This window comes from Mirounga leonina, unplaced genomic scaffold, assembly GCF_011800145.1.
Source record: "Mirounga leonina isolate KUSES-001 unplaced genomic scaffold, KU_Mleo_1.0 Mir_94, whole genome shotgun sequence".
Classification (NCBI taxonomy): domain Eukaryota; kingdom Metazoa; phylum Chordata; class Mammalia; order Carnivora; family Phocidae; genus Mirounga; species Mirounga leonina.
In genome coordinates, this window is record NW_023270855.1 from 49,528,785 (window position 1) to 49,549,713 (window position 20,929).

The 20,929-nt window shown below is 58.2% G+C and overlaps 1 protein-coding gene across 1 annotated transcript; it reads right to left on the reverse strand.

Moving 5' to 3' along the window:
- Positions 1–308: 308 nt before the first annotated feature.
- Positions 309–18,276, reverse strand: ZSWIM4 (zinc finger SWIM-type containing 4). The gene is made up of 14 exons (XM_034997024.1): positions 17,608–18,276; positions 15,418–15,619; positions 13,596–13,952; positions 12,862–13,010; positions 12,602–12,752; positions 11,624–11,791; positions 10,676–11,035; positions 9,259–9,396; positions 8,667–8,921; positions 8,042–8,177; positions 4,779–4,933; positions 3,459–3,622; positions 1,584–1,665; positions 309–1,203 (listed from the first exon to the last, which is right to left on the reverse strand). The coding sequence occupies exons 1-14, from the start codon at positions 17,758–17,760 to the stop codon at positions 344–346; spliced, it is 3,330 nt and encodes a 1,109-aa protein (XP_034852915.1). The 5' UTR covers positions 17,761–18,276; the 3' UTR covers positions 309–343.
- Positions 18,277–20,929: the final 2,653 nt, after the last annotated feature.

The window sequence follows — 20,929 nt, forward strand, 5'->3', positions numbered from 1 at the left end:
TTTTGGGGTGCCCCAGGCGGGGTCATACCAGCTGCCCAAGCACACACCCCCTTCCAGGCCTCTGGGTGGTGGTATGGCTTCTGATCCTTGCGCCTCGCACACTCGCTCGCACACTCCTAGGCACGCATGTGGCAGGACGTCATCCCCTCTCCCCCCCCCCCCGGGGTGCCCCCTCCAGCAGGGTTTGGGGGGGATGGCAGGTAAGACCACCTAGCTCCGGCCAGGCTCCTTCCCTGACTTAATACTGAAATGCCACATGGGCCCCCAGTGTTGAGGCCCCTGATGGAGAGCTGGCACCACAGGAGCAGGGGCCAAGGGGGTCCCCGCCGCGGCCTGCTGCCCCTCAGCCGAAGCGCTCCCGCACCAAGAGCATGAGCTTCTTCTTGCCCTTGTAGGTCTGTTTGAGGTTCTCCAAGAACTGGGCGAACTGCAGGTGCCCGTCAGGCGCCAGCAGGAAGGTCTCCCGGGCCTGGCCCAGGAACTCGATGAAGTCGCCATAGTGCCGCGGGCTGATGTGCGTGAGGCGGGAGTGGCTGGTGGCGATGTAGGCGGCCACCGCGGCGTCCAGGAGCTGGCAGAGCGGAGCCCGGTCGGCGCCCAGCGGCTTGGCGGCGCGGCGGGCCCCCAGGGGCCCCAGGCCAGGTGCCGCGAGGGTCCAGCGGCGCAGGATGTCAGAGAGCATGGGGGCGCAGTGGATGCTGCGGATGATGAGGGGGACGATGGCGGAGAGCTCGTGCCGGCCCAGCGAGTGGCTGAGCGAGCAGGCCCAGAGCACGTCGTTGACGGCGGGGTGGCTGTCCTGGTTGAAGGCGATGCTGAGCTGGGCCAGGGCCAGCGCGGCCAGCTTGTAGGCCCGCAGCGGCAGGCCGCGCTGCTCCATGTAGCGCGCCACCGGGAAGAGGTGGGCGTGGCCCAGGCCGCCGGCCGCCGCGTCCAGCACGATCTGGTAGGCGGCCTCGAAGGCCGCGCGGTTCTTCTCACACAGCGTGAGCGCCGGCAGGGCGCAGTTCTGCGGGTCTTTCATGGCGCACTGCAAGGCCAGGGTGCGCGCGCAGGCCCAGAGCTCCTCCCGCTGGGCCGCGTCCAGCTGCAGCCGCGACAGCGTGGCGTGCGTGGTGCCCGTCACCGCCACGATGGTGGCAGCCTCCACCGGCGTGAACAAGGAGTACCAGTTCTGCATGATATTCATCAGCGCTTGCGGGCCTGGGGGCGGCAAGAGGGCAAAGCTGGCCGGGAAGGAGGGCGGGGGCCGCTCGGGTGTGCCCGGGTTTGCCCTCAGGCCGCCGTCCCCGCCCGCTGGGGCTGAAGACACAACCCCTCTGCTTCCACCCCCAGCTCGACACAACCCGCACTTCATCTTCCAAAGGGGGGGGGGAGTGCGTGGGGGGGGTCTACCTATGCTTCAGGGCTCCTGTCCCTTCTCCAAGCCACTTCAGCCTGGCCAGCTTCCAGGCCTTCGTCCAGCTCTGTCCCCCCAACCCGCCTCCCCACCAGCGTAGCCCTGACCACGGGCTGGAGCCAGGGTAAAGACTCTGCTTCTCTCTCCGCAGGGAGATGGGTGGCGGGTTCCCTCGGGGACTCACCGATCTCTGTGGCACAGCTGACCAGCCACCGCACCATCTCCCGCCGCCGCCAGGTCATGGTGTTCAGGGTCATGCGCATCACCTGCGGCCCGGGAGGGGAGAGAGAAGGGGATCACCCAAAACCTCGCACTGGCCTACAGAGGGGATCAGGGATCCTGAGGGGCCCAGGAGACTCGGGCCTTAAGGGTTGAATCGGCGGTGAGCCACGTGATCCGGACAAGTGGCCTCACCTCCTGGGCCTTCATTTTCCTCCTCTGTAAAATGGGGATTGAAAACCTCTACCTCAGGGCTCTCTTCTAAGAATTCAGTGCAAATTTTCAGGTAAAGATCTTGCACAGGGTGGCTCAGTTGGTTGAGTGGCTGCCTTCGGCTCAGGTCATGGTCTCAGGATCGTGGGATCGAGCCCCGCGTCGGGCTCCCTGCTCAGCGGGGAGTCTGTTTTGACCTCTCCTTCTCCCTCTGCCCCTCCTGCTCATGCTCTCTCTCTCAAATAAATAAATAAAATCTTAAAAAAATAATAAAATAAAAAATAGTTGTTTTAAAAAAAGATCTTTTTTTTTTTTTTAAAGATTTTATTCATTCATTTGACAGAGAGAGAGAGACAGCTAGAGAGGGAACACAAGCAGGGGGAGTGGGAGAGGGAGAAGCAGGCTTCCCGCCGAGCAGGGAGCCCGATGCGGGGCTCGACCCCGGGACCCTGCTATCATGACCTGAGCCGAAGGCAGACGCTTAACGACTGAGCCACCTAGACGCTCCCTTCCAAAAAAAAGATCTTGCACAGTATGTGTTGCTTCAAAGTGCTCAGTCCATGCCAGCAGTACTGTTACTGCTATTATTGTGGGTGTTATCCTGAGGCTCCGTGGTGCCTACCCCAGACAGCAATCCAACCTGCCTCTTCTCTGTGGAAAGTTCCATGCTTCACGTCAGCAGATTTCCCCCTGCGGGCCCCAACAAAGCACCTGCCCTTCAGGCCCCTACCTTCTTCAGGTCCTATCCCCAATAAGCACCCTCCCTGTTTGCCTCCCCCTCAGGCCCTGTCTGGTGGACTCTGCCACTGGAAGCTCCTAAGGAGTGGGTCACCTCTCTCACCTCTCTAAAGGATCCCTCCCTCATCTCACCTCCCCCAGACCCCCTACAATGATTCCACTTCCCCACAGGAGATTGTTCGGGACTAATTCCGCCTTCTGCAGGCCCCCTGGGGGCAGGTTCTACCTGGAAGGTCCCACCCCACCCTGCAAGCCTGCCCCAAACTGTTCTCCATTCTTACTTTACTTTGGCCACACTCTTGAGGTCCTGCCCCCTCCGGGTCCCACACCCTGCAGCTGACTCCTCACCTACAGGCAGTACCCATGTTGGTCTCTGACTTGCCCCAGCAGGACAGCCCTTGCCTGGCCCCTGGTGAAGGCCCCAGCTCCCAGGCCCTGCCTCAAGGACTTTCAACCACAGACCTCATCTGCAGAGGTGGCTTCTTGCCTTCAGGACCCGCCCCCTCAGCAGCAACCTTTCCTTCTAGACTGGTCCCCCACAGGCCCTGCCCCCAAGCAAGCTCCTCATCCAGAGGCTCTGCTCCCTGGGCTTCAGCCCAACCCACCCAGTGGGCACACCAGCTCCAGGCCCCACCCCAAGGCCAGCACCCTAGGCCAGGCTTCTTCCTGTGGCCCACCCACTCAGCTACAGGACCCGTGCCCCGCATCCTCCTCCTCAGCCACACCCCCAGGAGGGGATGCTCACCTTCAGACTCTGCCCTGGAGTCCCTCATTCACAGGCCCATCCCCCACTGGTGACCCCAGTCCCCCATTCCCGGGACCCTTACTCCCAGAGCTGCCACTCCCGCTGAGGCCTGTCCTCAAGCAGCATCCCCCCTCTGACCCTCACCTGCAGGCCTAGTTCCAGCGCAATGCCCAGCAGCGTGGTGTCGGGAGGCGCACTGGCTGGGGTGGCCGTTTTGCAGGCGTCCTGTGCCAGCTTGAAGAGCAGGGCAGGCGAGTGGATGTTCTGCTGGATGGAGCCCAGTACCGCATGCAGCCACTTGGGGTCTCCTGGGGTGCAGGGAGGGAGGAGGGCACAGTCGGCACACTGGGCACCAGCCCCTGCTGCTGCCTGACCTGTCCACCCAGGTTCCTCCACCCAGGTGCCCACATGTGAGGAGGCAGAGGTAGCCGGCAATGGCTCTGGGAAGATCCAGACCACTCTTGGCACTCCCTCTCTCCTCTCCTCTCCCCACCACCCAGCAGGAGGAAGCCACCTAGGGACCCCTAATTGTCAAGGGCAGTGATTCTGGTCCCAGAACACCAGGGTTCAATCCCCGTCCCGCCATTCACTAGCTATGTGACGCCGAGCGAGTCGCTTGACCTTTCTGTGCCTCAGCTGCTCGATCTGTAAAATGGGTCACACTAGCGCAAGGGTACCTGCCTCCCAGGGCCACGGTGAGCCCGTACTCGAAAGGCTTTCATGGGTCAAGAGCATACAACTGTGAGCTTTGATTGCTCTTATCACTGGCCCAGAGCCTACAGTTCTGTCACTTCGCTCCTGCGCTCCTCAAACATTCTAGGCACGGTCCAGCCTCAGGGCCTTTGAACTGGCTGTTCCCTCTGCCTGGAATGCTCTCCCGGCCTGGACAGAGCCCTCCCCAAATTCACGGGGAAGCCCTCATCCCCAGCATGATGGCATGAGTGTCCTGAGAAGAGGAAGAAATCGGGAGCGCTCTCTTTCTCTGCCTAGTGAAGACACAGCAGGAGGGTGGCAAGCCAGGAGGAGAGTTCTCCCTGGGAACCCACCAAGCACCCGGACCTTGGACTCCCAGCCCCAGAGCAGAGCTGTTATGGCGACTCAAGGTGACAGGGACACCAGATGCAGGCAACAGCTCCGCCCTCTTGGCTTAAGTGTTCATCTGCTTTTCCTCCTCCACGGCCCTTGTTCCCTGCTTGCTCATAAGTGACGTCACTAAGTATTTGGCCCTGTTTAGGGTCTGTCTGCCCCCCCTAGAATGGAACGCCACAGGGCACAGGCCTTGGAACAGTGTTGGTCACTCCTCAGCACCTGGGACAGTGCCTGGTCCATCTAGAAAGTGCTCAAGGAAGACAGAAATTTGATGAAAGGATAAAAAGGAGAGGGAAGGGATGAGGGAACAGAGGAAAGAGAAGACAGAGGACAGGGGAGCGGGGGAACGGGACAGGGGGCAGCCTCTGTCCTCACCCTTGGCAGCTGTCAGCATGGCAGAGGCCAGCTCACACTGGCGTGTCTCCAGGTGGCCAAGGATGAACCAGCGGGGGAAGCGGTTGCTCATGATGGAGTCCAGCGGGTTGGGGTGAGCTTCTCCAGCTGGAAACGCTGTCTCCAGTACAGGCAGCCTGGTGGGGGTGGAGGGAGGAGAAGCAAGCCCATGCTGAGAGGAGGTTGGAGCCTCCTGCCTCAACTGGAGCCTCCCTGCTTGCGCCAGCAAAGCCACGGGCATGCAGGAAGACGGAAGATGTGTGTGCCAGATGTTCACTGGAGTACTGTTTGTGCTCACCACCTGGGGGTCGATTAAATAAACAATGTTCTATTCATGCACCAAGGGCTGATAAAAAGTGAGGAGATTGTGTCCTGATGCAGCCCCCCAGTAGTCCTTCTGTCACCCCCCTTCCCATTCTCACTCTGCTCCAGCCACTGTTCCCCTCAATGTCCCTCAAATACAACCAGGCACAGTCCTACCTCAGGGCCTTTGCATATGCTATTCCCTCTGTCAGGAACACTCTTCCCCAGACATCCTTGCAGCTTCTCCCTCACCTCCCTCAAGTCTCTCTTTTTTAAAAAAAAAAGATTTTATTTTTTTATTCGTCGGGGTGGGGGGGAGGGAACACAAGCAGGGGGAGCAGCAGACAGAGGGAGAAGCAGACTCCCTGCCAAGCAAGGGGCCCGACGGCGAACTCGATCCCAGGACCCTGGGATCATGACCTGAGCTGAAGGCAGACGCTTAACGACTGAGCCAATCAGGCGCCCCTCACCTCCCTCAAGTCTTAACTCAAATATTTTTCAGTGGGTTCTTCCTTGACAGCCCCACATGTGAAATTCCTACTCCCAACTTCTCCCATGCCTTCTTTGCTATAGGTCATCACCTGACACACAACATAGCTTACCTATTAATTTAATACTCATTTAAAATAACTTATTATTTTATCTCCTTCACTAAAGTGTCAGCTACATGAGGGCAGGCACTTGTGACTATTCTGTTCACTGCTGGATCTCCAGCAGCAGTACACAATGGGTGGGTGGACAGCAAACATTTTTGGAATGGCTTTACACACCCACTAGGGGTATATTGCTAGACGGCCCATATATATGTATTTTATATGTAGAAAGTTCTTCAAAGTTGTTAGATGTGATCAACAGCATGCAATAGGAGTTAAGACTATTCTGGTTTCAGGGCGCCTGGGTGGCTCAGTTGGTTAAGCGACTGCCTTCGGCTCAGGTCATGATCCTGGAGTCCCGGGATCGCGTCCCGCATCGGGCTCCCTGCTCGGCGGGGAGTCTGCTTCTCCCTCTGACCCTCCTCCCTCTCATGCTCTTTCTCATTCTCTCTCTCTCAAATAAATAAATAAAATCTTAAAAAAAAAAAAAGACTATTCTGGTTTCAAATATTATCGAAATTTCCTCGACATGTGACTCTGGACACACCTTAAGCGTGTTTATGTGTAAAATGGGGGTAAACATGCTTATTTCTCTAGGTTGGTAAGATTACATGAGGTAGAGGCGCCTGGGTGGCTCAGTCGGTTATGCATCTGCCTTCGGCTCAGGTCATGATCCCGGGGTCCTGGGATCGAGTCCCGAGTTGGGCTCCCTGCTCAGCGGGGAGTCTGCTTCTCCCTCTGCCTCTGCCCTGCTCGTGCTCTCTCTCTGTCTTTTTCTCAAATAAATAAATAAAATCTTAAAAAAAAAAAAGATTACATGAGGTGATGTGAGTCATGGATTTAGACTAGGGATCAGCACCATTTTTTTTTTTTTTTTTGCCCAGGTTCGGACAGTCAATATTTTCGGCTCTGTGGGGGGGCCATTTGGTCTCTGTCACAACCATTCAATTCTGCCATTGCCATGCAAAAGTAGCCCCAGACAATACGTAAATGAATGAGCGTGGCTGTGTGCCAATAAAACTTTATTGCTGGACACTGAAACTCGAGTTTCATATTACTTTCCATGTGTCACAGAATATTCTTTTTTTTTTTTTTTTTTAAAGGTTTCATTTATTTATCTGAGAGAGAGAATGGGAGACAGAGAGCATGAGATGGGGAGGGTCAGAGGGAGAAGCAGACTCCCTGCTGAGCAGGGAGCCCGATGTGGGAATCGATCCCGGGACTCCAGGATCATGACCTGAGCCGAAGGCAGTCGCTTAACCAACTGAGCCACCCAGGTGCCCACAGAATATTCTTTTGATTTATTTCTAAACACTTAAAAATGTAAAAGCTTGAGGGCGCCTGGGTGGCTCAGTTGGTTGAGCAACTGCCTTTGGCTCAGGTCATGATCCTGGAGTCCCGGGATCGAGTCCTGCATCAGGCTCCCTGCTCAGTGGGGAGTCTGCTTCTGCCTCTGACCCTCCCCCCTCTCATGTGCTCTCTCTCTCTCATTCTCTCTGTCTCAAATAAATAAATAAAAATCTTAAAAAAAAAATGTAAAAGCTTGATCTGATCTCATGGGTTTAACACATGGCAGGCCACATCTGGCCCAGGGGCTGTCATGTGCTGGTTCCTGGCTTAGAAATCACAGGTCTTCACAGATTACTCTTTCCAAATATTCTGGAAAGATGCACCCTAAATTGTTAATAGGTATCTCTGGATGATGGGATCAGAGACCGGGGACAGAATTCACCTTGTTGGGCATGGTGTACTACCCAGTGGGGCCTTTAAAAATTCTGCTTCTGTGGTCAATTGGTACATGAAAAATGATAAGGTTATTCACAGCAATGTTTTTGGGGAAATAGTGTCAGTTGTCTATCAACTCTAAATTGGTTCTTTTATGATACATTCTTATAGCAGTTCACATGCTATGTGATACAACCAAACTAAGATGCCAAGTTCAGTGAAAATAAGGAGGAAGGAACAGACACAGGACGCATCATGGGTGTAAAAGGAAGACCAGCCTTCAATTTCCAGATTATGGGTTTGCAGAAATCTTGATTCTTGTGGGATAGATAAGAAGAAAGTGGTGACACTGCTTGTCTCCAGAGAGATTTGGGTAAGCGGGGACAAAAATGTTTGGACAAGAACTCTGAATTCTGTGCCATGTGGATCTCTCTCAAATTCAAAATGATAACATACATGTTTGCTTAAGAATCAAAAACACAGGGCAACCTGGGATGCCAGCCTGGGGGAGACGGAATCAACCAGCTTGTGAGTTTCTGGCGGGAGGATAGGGCTCCGAGGGCGACTGTCACCCTCCAATCCTGCCCAGTCCCCTGGGCCGAGTCCCCAGCGGCCCATTCTCACCTCATGGCTCTCAGTGCGAGGCGGTAGGCCAGGTCGGGGTCGTGGGGCAGCAGCGCGGTGAACAGGTATCGGGCGCAGGTGTGCATGGGCACGCTCTCCCGGAAGAGTCCTTCTCCGAATCCGCTGAAAGGACCCCCTACAGGGGCATCCTGAGCTCAGCTCCCCCCGCGAGGGCTCATCAACCCCCCCCAGGTCTCCTCACACCCCAGGCTCTGAAGAGGGGATGGGCTGGTCCCCAGGTAGAGCGGCTGGGGCTAGGGGCTAGAGAGGTGGGCGGGGGAGGTAGTGCAGGGCTGAGACAGAAAAGCCCTGGAAAATCCGAAGAGACCCTGGGCATGCCTTGCCGCCGGAAGGTAGAGGTGGGGCTACACCTGCTCCAGGGGTGGGGCCTCACAAGGACCAGGCTCCCTGCCGCCAAAGGGGGCAAGGGGCGGGGCCTTCCGCCCCCCCCCCCCCCCCCCCCCTATTGGCAGCAGGCACTTTCTAGGGCTGATCTCACCTTTAAGGTAGCAGTGAACTGTAAGGGCCAGGAGAAGCGGCCTCCTGATCCAGCAGCCACCAGGCCACTAGAGGACAGGGGCAGGACCCCCCCAACCCCCCCCCCCGGCTGGGGGCGGGGCCTCACCTTCCAGCAGCAGCCCCGCCTGCTTGCGCAGCACCTGCACCAGCCGCTCGTCCAGCTCCACCTCCTCCAGCAGGGCGAGCAGCTGCTCCTCGCTGCGCACCACCTTGTCCTGCGCGTACAGTCCCTCGGGCAGGGCCCGCTGCTGCCCCAGGCCCAGCAGTGCCACCTCAAGGGCCAGCGCCAAGTAGGACTCCCCGGGGCTCCCGGGCACCGGCACGTGCTGGTAGGCCGCCTTCCGCTTCTCGGGCCCCGAGTCTGTGGGAAATGGGTTCCAGGGCTGCTGGGGGGGAGGGGCGCCCCCTCTGGGGACCCCGGGGCCTCTTCAACTCAAACACGGGGACTGGGGGGTTGGGCTTAGGGGGAACCCAGCAGCTCCCAGCACTGACCAGACACCTTCTACAAGAGAGGTGGGTCTGCGATGGCCTCGCTTTCAGAAGTGCAGTCTGTTGGCTCCTGGCACTGGCCAGGGGGTGGGGCCAAGTGTAGAGACGTCACCAAGGATAAGAGTGTGGCCCCACTTTCTTGGGGTACTGGGCTGGGGAGGGGGAAGGGGAAATGTCCCATTTCCTCCCAGGGGCCCCAATGTAGGTACCTGGGTAAAGGGTGAGGGTCTCCTCCTCCAGGCGGCAGGCTTCCAGGAGCGCCCTGCAGAGGCAGCCAATGGGGTCCAGGGGGTGGCCCACCCATCCTTCCGTGTTGGTGATGCAGGTGTTACCTTTCTGCAGCAGCTCTGCAGGCAGTATAAGGGGCTCAACGCCTGTCCCCCACAAGTCTAGGTAGGGGGGGCTTCTCTCCTTGAACCCCAGCCCAGCCTCCCGGTGCCCGCCCACCACCTGCCCACCAGGCAGTCATCCTCTCTGCCCAGGAGCTCTGTAGCAGCCCTCACCTCCACAGCCTTGGTCTCCTGTCCCACAGCCAGACCCTGGCCTGGCAGGGACACAGGGGTGAAACTGGGCACTTTGGAAAACATCCACCCACTGTCTTTCTCCTCCCTCCCACCTCTCGAGCCCAACTGACTTTCAGGGCCCCATGTGGCCACCTGCCCCATCTGAAAGCCCCATTCTCCAATCTCCTCCCATGAGCCGTGCCCTCTCCTGCCTCTGGGCTCCTGCCCCTGCTGTTCCTTCTACCTGGAACACTGTTCCTCCTTCCTCTCCTCCTGGGAAACTCCTGTACATCTGTAAGATCTCAGCATAGCTCTCACCTGTTCTGGGGGGCTTTCCCTGTGCCTCTAGGCCGGGGCAGGACTGCTGGGGTCCCAGGTCCCCCAGGGTTCCATGACACCCGGGGTTCAATTTCCTGATAACTGACCCATCACCCAGACAATGAAACTGGTGGCCTCCCTCCTGCCTCCCCATAGCTTATCCACAAACATGTTCTTTTTTTGACCCATACGGTGTGGCTTTTTTTTTTCCTCTAACACAAATTTGAATTTGTTTCCCATGTTTAAAAATCAGTAAATTGTACATTGCATAATGCAGATTTCTGGCCTGTTTTAGAAAATTGGAAGATCTGGCCACACTGCGTCCCTGTTCCTGAAAGACTTGTGACTGGCACCCGCCCCATACCACAGGGGCTGGAAGCTTGGAAACTACAAGTCCCAGGCTCCTTTGTGTGAAGTACGGAGGCTGGGACAGGAGGCCCTGATTCTCCTGCAGCCTCGGTGAGCAGGTGTGTGGCTGTCTGCAGGGCACAGACAGGAGGGTTTGCCAGCAGGTTCCGAGTATTCTCGTGGGAGAGGCCCCCCAGCCAGGGCTGCAGGCTGCTGAGCTCACTGTCAGCAGTTTGCTGCAATCCCTGTGCTTCTGAAGTTCAAGTTCTTGAACCTGAGCAGTGGCTTCTCTGATTTTCAATTCTACAGCCCTTTCGGTACTTTTGTGAGCCCTCAACCCCCCGTATTAAATTCTTTTTGGCTCAAGACTCCTTCGGGTGGCCTGGCTTTCCTGATGGGACCCCGAATTGGCATCTGTGCCTACGGCCCAGGGGAGCAGGGCGGTCGTGGCACCCACCTTTTTTCTGCTGCTTGTAGCTCTCGAGCTGATGCCGCCGCTGTAGCCGGAGTGTGTTGATGATGGCCCCTGCCAGCCGCAGGGCCTGGCGGGGGTATCCATGGGCACGCAGGGTGTCCACGCGGGCGCAGGCGGTGGGGAAGGGCTCGCCCAGCCACAGTGGGCGGCCCTGGGGGTCAAAGGTTGGCTTTTCACTGCCCATGGTGCCTGTGAGGCTGGGGCCGTAGGAGTCGCTGGCCAGGATCCTCTGCAGGTGGGCATCACTCCAGTGCAGCGACCCGGCCTGGAGGGCACGGCAGAAGACGGTGTGGCGGGAACCTGCGGCCGCCGCCTCCTCTTCTTCCTCCTCCTCCTCCGGGCCTGCGGGAGGGGCGCCCACATGGCCTGGTTAGGGGGCCCTAGTGCTTGGGCTGAGGCCAACTCCCCTGACTGAGCGCCAGCTTGGGACTAGGCCCTGGGCACAGCGATGGTGGTGTGTCATCTGCCCAGATCCTTTAAATAGCCTTTCCAAAGATGCGTGAGCGCGTGCTGCGTGTGCATGTGTGTGTGCATGTGTGTGCACGCGCACTGGGGGAGCTATTACAGCCCTTCGTGTCAAAGGACAACGGAAAGTGAATAACTGTCCATATGTCTGTCCATCCTGCCCCCTCCTCAGACTTCATCCCTCTCTTTCTCCCTCCATCTCTCCCCATACCCCATTCCTCTTTCTCCTCTCTCTCCCTCCATCTCTGCCTCTCTCTTCTAAATATCTTTTTCCTTTTCTCCCAGTGCCCCCCACCCCATCCCCACCTCCATGGCCAGGAGGAGGCTGAGTGGGGAGACCAGCCCAGAACTACCGGCGTCTTAAGCCTTTCCCTTCATGCACCTCGAGCTGCCCGCCGCCCTGGCCTGGGCACTCACTCCCTCCTGGCGGGGAGGACAGGCAAGGGCCGGGGGCCCCTCTCCTACCTGGGCTGAGGGCCACGGTGGGCTGCAGGCTGGGCCCGTCGAAAGAGTAGTTGCCCTCTTCCAGCGGGCACACGTCCAGCTTGTCCCACTTGCCAAGCAGCTGGAGCCAGCTCACCCGCTCCTCTGGTTTGCAGTGGGGGCTCAGGACAACACACACCCACAGGGCCCCTGGGGACGGAGGGCGGCCAGTGAATGTGGGCATGAGGGAGGCTCGACATTCACGCCAACAGTAGCCGCACACACGTGTGGAGTGCCTACTGTGTGCTGGGCACTGGCCTCTGTTTACCCCTCATCTTGGGTCTCCGAGGTTGCAACCGATAGTCTCTTCATGTTACAGCACAGAGAGGCAAAAGCAGTTGCTCAAGGTCACACAGCTGGGGAAGTGGGAAGGCAGGATTCGACCCCAGGCTGTCAGACTCCTCTTGCTGTTTTTTTCCCCTATAGCACTTACCACCCTGTATTACAGGGGTCGGCCGGTGCATAAAACTGAACCCGCCACCTGGTTTTGAATGGCCTGCAAGCTAAGATTTACTTTTCCATTTCTAAATGGTTGGGGAAAAATACATCAGAGGAATATTTTGTGACTTGTGAAAATGACATGAACTTCCCATAAATAGTGTCTCTAAATACGATTGTGTTGGAATGCCGCCAGAGAAGCTGTGACAGAGACCACGGCCCACAGAGTCAAAGGGACTGACTACCGGCCCTTGCAGAAAAGGACTAATGGCGTCTGTAGTATTTTTCGTCCGTCTCCGCCGCCAGGTGTCAGCTCCGCAGCTCCGGAGCGCAGGGGGTCAATCCCTTGTTTCCTGCCCAGCCCCCCCCCCCCCCCCAGTGCCTCGGGCATCGGAGGTGCTAGCGAACGCGGAAGGGATTCGGGGGCCAGAGGCTAATGTCGGGGTGAGCACGACCTGGCAGCCAGAGCCCGCCGGGCGCCGACGCCCCGCTGCGCGCCACGCGCCTCGGGCCAGGCCTTACCCAGCTCGTCCCACAGCTGCCGGCACTTGTCGGTCATGCCCGCGCCCTGCTGCCGCCACAGGGCCAGGCGCGGGTCCTGCAGGAACTGCTCGGTCATGAGGATCAGCATGCGCGCCCCGTTGGAGTCCCGCATCCGCAGCATCTCCCGCACCTGTGCCGGGATGGGGGCAGGGACGGCGTGGTGAGGCGGGGGCGGGGCGCCAGGGCCTTGAGTCCCGGGCCGCCGCGTGCCCGCCGTGCCCGCCGTGCCCGCGCAGCACCTTGCTGAACATGGAGCGCAGCTGCCGGCTGGCGCCGTAGTAGCCGCCGTTGGACAGCAGCTGCTTCACCTGCTCCTGGATCTGCTCCTCGTCCAGGTGCCAGCAGTTGGCGTCCTCGATGCCTGCGCCGGCCGTGGGGTCCGGGGCACCTGCGGGGAGGGAGGGACAGTGAGGCTGGGGTTTCCAATCTCCCTCCGGCCCCCTCTGTCCACCCCCGCCAGGCCACGTTGATCCCGATCAAAGCCCCTCCCACCGGAGCCCGCCAGCTCCCGCCAGCTCCGCGTTCACCTGCCGTCCTACTTGACCATCCATGGGCTCAGCGCATCTGCTTTTCCACACCCGCAGGTCACCCCAACACCCCATCATCCACCCATCGCCATCCTCAGTTATCCACCGCTCATCCATCGCCCCCACCTTCCCCCAGCCTCTTGTAGCTCCCAACCCTCCCAAGAGCTCCCGGTCTATCCCCCACCCATCCCCCACCCGACACCCCCATGGGCCACACATACCCTTCATGCCCTCTACCCACCCACACTCAGGCCGGCTCCTGTGCTCTTGGGGCACCCACACCCTGGGGCTGAAGCTCCCCGTGCCCGGGGCCAGGTTAGATCCAGGATCTGCCACTTAGTAGGTGTGTGACCTCAACTTTAGGCAAGGGCGCTCTCCCCAGCCCCATTCAAGGATCAAGGGGACCTGAGGATGCCGCCACCATCAGGTCCCTGGGGGGCCCTTACCGTGCACCAGGTTGATCTCGGAGCCCAGCAGGAGGATCTCGTCAGCCAGGCGCTGGGCGGTGGGCAGCACCTCGGTGTGGTGGGCGCTGATGAGGTACTGCACGAACTTCTGCAGCTGGTCTCTGTTCATCTGGGACAGCGTCTCGGAGATGGGCAGCCGCAGCTCCACCTGGCGGGCATGCCGAATGCGGTACAGCGACAGGGCCACCACGTGGGCGCAGTAGAAGAGGTCACGGTTGTCGCAACCACAGCTCACAGACGTGATCTTGCAGCGGTCAAAGCTGATCGAGACGTGGTAAAGGCGCTCGGGCTCTCCGGGGCCCCCCAGCTCCCGGATGTTTCCGCTCAGATGGAACCCTAAGACCAAAGGCAAGCCAGCCACCGCTGTGTCACCCCAGGACGGGGGTGCTCGTCCATGGTGCACGGCAAGACCCAAGTGCAAATCCCATGGAGTAACCTAGCGCACAAGCCACTTAATCTCTCTGTCCAATGGGAACGGATAGTGACATCTTCCTCATGCGTCTGTAAGAGGATTTAATGAGCTAATATTTGGTAAGTGCTTAGAACCCTGTAGGCATACAGTCAAATGCTTGCTCCTGTTCTAATTCTGAAGAATATCATAGTGATGATGCTGAAGGTGGTTTTCTCAGCCCTTGGGTTACCGTGAATACGGCCTGGGCTCCAGGAGTCCCGTAACTTCCTGGGAAGATGCCCAAGGCCTGTGACACTTGGGGGTGAGGGGCTGATGTGGCAGGCGAGGGGCCAGGCCACTCCATCACCCCTCCCTGGCCCCTGGGGAGCCCAGATGCCAGGCTTATCCAACTGGTTGGGCAGCTCAGGCCCCATCTGGCCCTGACTGCGTCATGCAGAGAGAAGGCAGCTTCCTCATACCGGCTGAAGATAGCCAAGCCTGTGGTGGGCTGGGCCATGTCCAGGCAAGGGGGCCCCCACGCTGACAGGGTTCAGGGAGGGTCATCTTAGCCAAGCCCCTGCCTCCAGCTAGGAGGTGTACTGTTCCTGGGCTTACTCGCTTTCTGGCTCAACCTCTACTTGTCCCCTTCTGAGCCCCACTCCCTGGGGTCTAGAATCCTCTTTCACCTCTAGTTCCAAACCTCTGCCCCCTACCCTCCCTCACCTGGACCCCACTGCCTGAGGTCTAAGACCACCCCTCATAGCTAGTCTTAAACTTCTACTCAAGGCTCCCACCTAAGCCTCTTTGCCTTAGATGTGACACCATTCCTAAACATCTGATCCCAACTTCCACCTGAGTCCCTCTGCCTGAGGTCTAAGACTACTTCTTACCTCAGGCTTGAAACCTCGGCCCCACAGCATCACTGGGTCCCTCCGCCTGAGGTTTGAAACCTCCTCTCACTCTGGTTTACCAATTGCTCCTCAGCCCTCCTCCCAGCGTCACCACCTCTACTCCCGCCCACCAGTCAAGCTGTCTGAGGACTCTAGGACCACCCTTGCCTTTAGCTCAGAATCCCGTACCCAACCCCCATAGTGGCCCTCCACCTAGGATCTAGAAATAGCCTCAGTCCTCCACCCTTAGCTGGCTCTTGCCACCTAAATTCTGGGACCTCCCCTCCCCTGCTTTCTGGATCACCATCCTTCTCCCGAGCTCCGTCTAAGCCTGCGGCCTGGGGTCTAGGCAGATCTCTGATCCTAAGCTCACAATATCTTGTAAAACCCTCTCTGGGCATTGAAGCCAGAGGTCTGGAACCTCCCCTCGCCTTGGCCCAGGCCCCCCTCTACTCCCTTCTCCTCCACACCTGCACTGGACCTCCTGGCCTCCCTGGCAGAGATGGGGGCAAGCACTCACCCACTTGCAGCACTCGGTCTACGGCCCCGCTCTGCAGCAGGTGCAGCCCGCGGGTGAAGGGCACCCGGGCATCATGCTCGCCCTCCGGGGGCTGGTAGCCCAGGGACGAATACATACAGATCTCCCGTTCGCTGCGTGGGAATGACCAGAACACAATGCGCTTCTGGACGGGCTCTGGCACCCGGGAGAACCGCTCTTCCACCTGTGGGAAGGGCGGTGGCTTAGAAACCCGGCTTGAATCCTGGCTTTGCCACTTACAAGCAGTATGACTCTGGGCAAGTCACTTTGCCTCTCTGAGCTTGTTTTTTCAAGTGTGAGGTGGGGATGTTAACAGCACCTGTCTCCTGAGTATCGCGCTTGCAATAACACCTGGCCTGTACTCAGTGTTCTAGAACTTTCTGCTACTTCCCTCCTGGATGTCAGGTCTGAGGTCCTGACGTAACACAGTCTCACCTCCCAGGCTTTGAAAGGGCAGGAGAAAGGGAGACAAAAGTGATAAGAATAGTGATCAGGCCTCCATATTCTAAGTCTACACTATGTTAAAAGCTTTGTGTATGTGATTTTCCATAATTTTCATAGTAACATCTCAGTGATACTAGTTATCACCGCATTTTGCAGCGTGGATAGTCTGAGGCTCAGAGATGGGTTGAATTCACTTGCTCAGTCTCAGCTGGCAAGCTCGGACTCCCAAGACAGCCTCCGTTCTCAGCCTCCAAGGGCCTGCAGGAAGGGAGGGATGTCCTCACCACCCCTGTGGGATTTGGGCAGTGAACCAAGCCGGTTGAACCAATGTTCCAATCTGGGCTTGCTACTCACTGGCTGAGTGACCTTGGGCAAGTTTCTCAACCTCTCTGTGCTCCAGTTTCCTCAAAGTGGGAGGGAGAACAACAACTCCAAAGGGCTGCAGAGGATTCCAGGAGCTTCTGAGGGCCAAGAGCTTTCCTAGCACCAGGCCTGATCAGGGCGGGTACATGGGAACCATGAGAGATGGTTTCAGGATTATGCTGGGTGTCTCACGCACAATAAAGGGGCAGCGACCTCCCAGAGCTCCCAGGGCTGGGTTTCTGGGGGAAGTGGGAGGACCAGTGCCTGGCTCAGGCCTCAGGGACAGTTGGCAGATGACTAAGGAGGGATTTTCCAGGCCGTGAATCAGAGCCTGCCCCATCCACACTTGGCCCAGACTCATCGGTCCCAGCAGGCTTCCTAACTCTGGAGAGGCCAGGGAGCAAAGAACACCCCCCAAAGCCAGAGAGAGGACAGAGCCTATGGGGACTGCAGCAGGCTTGGTCAGAGCCAGGCCACATCTCCACTCCCCAGGGGCACACTCTGAGGCTGGAAAAGGGGACTCCAGCCACCCCAGGCTGAGGCATTGTGGCAGAACCCCCAGAAACTACAGAGGTAGGATTCCAGGGGTACCTGTACTATGACCCAAGCCTTGCCCTTGCTGCCGACCTGCGGAAGGACTAGAATGGCTGGGGGACAGAGGGAGGGTGAGCATTGGGAAAATAGGAGGAATGTAGGAGGGTACCCTAACACTGGAGGGGTTGGGCAGCCCCAGGTGGGAGGTGGTCCCGAAAGTACTGAGGGAGGGGAGCAGGACTCCAGGGAAGGTTCTGGAGGAGGAGGGGGGTTTCCCCAGGGGACAGGTGGATTCTGGAGGCATGGATTGGGGACAGAAAGGAGTATCTTGAGGCTGGAGTCTGTAGAAATGGGGGAGTTCTTTACTGGGGGTGTGGGGCAGAGATCTGGAGTCTCTAGGGGATAAGATGGGGGTGTCCCCCAAGTGGGGGTGGCTTGTAGGAGTTGGAAAGAGGAGTGAGGATTGAATGGGGTGCCTTAATTGGGAGCTGAGGATGAGGTGGGAAAAGAGGGTAGCCAGGGTTGTGCGAGGACCCCGGGGCAGGAGAAGAAGGAAGTGTCCTGAGCTAGGATCTAGGGCGCTGAGGGCATCCCTGTGTCTTGTGGGATGGAGGGCAGGGATGGCAGGAGGAATGGGGGTGGGTCACAGGGCTTGAAGGAGTGAAATGGGAGGATGAGAGGGTGTTTCGGGGCGGACTTAAGGATCCTGGAGAGGATCTCTGGGGATGTCTCGTACGCGGGCAGGTCCGGAGGCTGGGGGTTGGGCAGGGGAGGAAAAGGCAAGTCGGAGAAGGGGTTGGGAGTGCGTCCCTCCCCTCCACCCCTCGTCACCTGCTCGAAGGCCCAGGTCTCGGCTACTCGCTTGGCACTGAGGTCCAGCAGCGCCTCGGGCCGGCCCCGGCCGCGCACGGCCCCGGCCCCGGCATCGCGCTCCTCTGGTCCCGCGGGGCAGCCCCGGCTCCGCTTGGCCACTGGGGGGTCCATCGGCCGGGCCGGGGCCGGGGCGGGGCCTGTTGGGGGGTCAGTCCGATGCCCGCTTTGCGTCACCTGCTCCCGCGCCCCCTACCCGCTTTCCAGTTCGTCTTCCGCGCTCGGCCGCCCCGGGACCCCAGCCGCACCCACCCCCGCCCGGCGCCGGGCCGGCCGGGTGATGCGGCCCCTTTAAGACTCTTCACAACAATGAAGCTGCCTCAGTCGCCGCTTTATCCTCCGCCGTCGTCCCGCCCCCACCGCCCGTCCCCATTGGACCCCCCTCGGCCTCCGAGAATGTCCTCCGCTATTGGCTACACCGCCAGACTCGTCCCAAATTCTCGTCGTTCACTCGCTGGATATGCTGCCTGTCCTTGCGCGGAAGCCCAATCAGAGCGCTTATCGGGCCGTGCTGTCAATCATGGGGCGCCGGCGACCAATAACAGTGGGAGGACCCCCGCGGCGCAGGCCTTATGCGGAGTTTCGGGGAGGGCTCTGAGTTCATTCACAACATTCCTCTCCCGCCCCCCTCCGGCTGGACAGCGCGCCCCGGGCAGCTGGGGCTGCGCCCACACACGGCTTTGTTTACTGAGGGTCGCTTCCGGGCTCCGCAAGGGGACAATCAACAGGGCTCGGCCGGGGAGCGAGACTGAGCGGCGGGATTCCAAGGCAGCAGCTCAGCCCCTCCTCCCTCTGGGCTGTGTGAGGCGAGAAACTCTCAGCCTCTCTGTGCGCGGAGTCAAGTTCTGATGTTTGGGGGCGTGGCGGGGATCACAGGCCCCTCGGTAGAGCTCTTGGGGGCTACAGACCTGTTCTGTAGCAACAGGGCCCAACCCATGCCCCAAGCTGAGAACCCTCAATCCATTCTGTGCCCTGAATATTACGTTGAGTCATATGAAATTGCTGATTTTCGACCTACTATGATGGCAATTTCATAAGATTCAACTAATACTTGTCACATCCGATCACCTCCGATTGTTTTTCTGACCCATTTTGTCCAGGCCAGCCTCCCTTGCCCGGAAGCCGCCCGTGGTCTTGATCGCCGGCCCCGCCCCCCCCCCCCCCCCCCCGCCCCCGCCGTCCTTCCTCTCCCCCTGTCCTTAGAAAACTCTACATTTCCTCTCAGCCATACTTTTCTCCAGGATCACTACATTTCTTTATGTAGTTCAGCAGTTGCTTAATTGCGGTCTCTTCCCTCTCCACGGAGACCCCCAGTGGCTGTAGTATGTGTAATCGGAGCATTGCCAGAGCGCCCGCACACGAAGAGCACCCGGCATACAGCGGTCACTCAATATGTAACTTAGTGACTGAACCAACTCATACTCTGCTCCCACTCCGCTGAAACGTCTACAAAGCAGGAACAGCCCAAGTTGGTCCTAACGTGGCCTGATTGCTGCCCCCAGTCTCCCCACCGCGTCTGGAAACTCGGGCTTTTTCCTTCCAGGAATTTCCAGCTGCACTTTCTGGCGGGTCCCCAGCTCACCATTCAGGAAACTCCCTCCAACCTGTGCTGTCCAGTACGGTCACCACTGACCACAAGTGGCCTTTGTGTCCTTGAAATGGGGCTGGGCGGAATTGGGTTATGCTGTAAATGTAATTTTCAAGGACTTAGCTGGGGAATAAAAAAAGGTAAAATATCTCATTAAGAATTTTTGACATTGAAAAAAAATTTTTATATTGATTACATGTCGAAATGATAATATTTTAGGTAAGTTTGGGTGAATAAAACACATTATTCTAATTAATGCCACCTGTTTCCGTTTATGTTTTGTATTTTCTGTGGTATCAGGATGTTTAAAGTTATACACGTGACTTGCATTGTAACTTCTGTTGGACAACGGCGGTCTTGAGACACAGCCTGCCACAGTGACAACAACAGAAAGAACGCGGAAAATGGCAATGGTGTAGTCACTGCTCCCACGCATTATCAACGCTGAAGCCTTCCACCAGTGCTGCAAAGTGGGGATCACAGGCTCCATTTCTCAGATGAGGAAACTGAGGCTTGGAGAGCAAAGTGCTTGCCTGAAGTCACCCAGACTGGGAAGCCCTAGACTTATGCCACGTGCCTTTCTTGCAAAGGATTGGACGCAAAGATGGACCGATGGGGAAGGAGTCACTGGGGCGTGGGGAGAGGCAGGGAGGACTTCAGCAAAGCCCATGTGTCAGCTGCTCCCCTTGCAAACAGGACCGCGGGGGCGCCCTTACCAGCAGTCCTCTTCAGCATCTGGTGCGTGGCTGTATCCCCTAAGCCCGGGTCCCGGTCCCTGCGGATGCTTCAGTGGGTGTCCCGAGATGTTGAGGTCACTCAAGGCTGCTCTAGTCGGTTGACTGCTCTAGGAGGAACCGAGACTGGGCTATCACAGAGTGAGGATGTTTATTGTCTAACAATAGATACTAACACTGTCATCATCCCCATCTCCTGGGTGAAAAACAGGCATAGAAAGGTCAGGTGACATGCTCGAGGCCCCCAGCAGGGAAAGGATAGGGCCAGCATTCAAGCCCTGTGGGTGGGCTGGTTCTGTCGCATTGGCTGGGAATCAAATGCACAGTGTTTGGGAAGCACCAACATTCTATTCCATTTTCCGATTTTACGAATGAGGGGAATGAGGCCTGGAGAAGGTCAGAAAGTTGCCCAAGGCCATACAGTGATCTCCGGAGAATCTATGAGGTCAGAAAGGCCCCTGGAAGTCTCTCTCGGCCAGCTCTCCTCCTAGGAGAGGTTGGGAGCAGCCATCCACATGTCCTGCCTTCTCCATGCAGCCAGTGAGCTTGGGCTGCAGGGAGATGGAAGCCGCACTTACCCCGCCAGGCCTCTGTGAGCTCACTGTCTAGGCATCCACAGCTCCTGATCCCAAACCCACATGTCCTTGAGACCCATGGGAAATAGGGTGGCCCTGGAGGCTCAGTTGGAGGGGAACAGGGGCCCCCCAGCTCTGTGGCCACCCCACCCCAATTTCCAGGGTCCCTGTCTTCTGCCAGTTGCCCCGCCCCCCGCACAACCCCTGCCCTTGCTGACTCAGGCGGGAAACCAGCCCAGGCAGTTTCGCTTCCTGGTTCTGATGCAGCCCCTCTGGCCTGCCCAACTGGCAAGATTTACTCCTGTCACTTGTTTTTTTTCCCTTTTGGAACACAGGTTCATGGGCTGAGCGGCAGGACCCTGCCAGGAGAATTGGGCATTCAGGTG

What these genes read in the sequence shown, in the direction of transcription:
- ZSWIM4 (XM_034997024.1), bottom strand. Translation starts at nt 17,760, where the DNA reads ATGGACCCCCCAGTGGCCAAGCGGAGCCGGGGCTGCCCCGCGGGACCA. An exon ending in CTACAAGCAGCAGAAAAAAG is followed by an intron (nt 9,397 to 10,675) that starts GTGGGTGCCACG and finishes TACTGCCTGCAG; the next exon opens with AGCTGCTGCAGAAAGGTAAC. An exon ending in CGCTGGAACTAGGCCTGCAG is followed by an intron (nt 1,666 to 3,458) that starts GTGAGGGTCAGA and finishes CCCGGGCCGCAG; the next exon opens with GTGATGCGCATGACCCTGAA.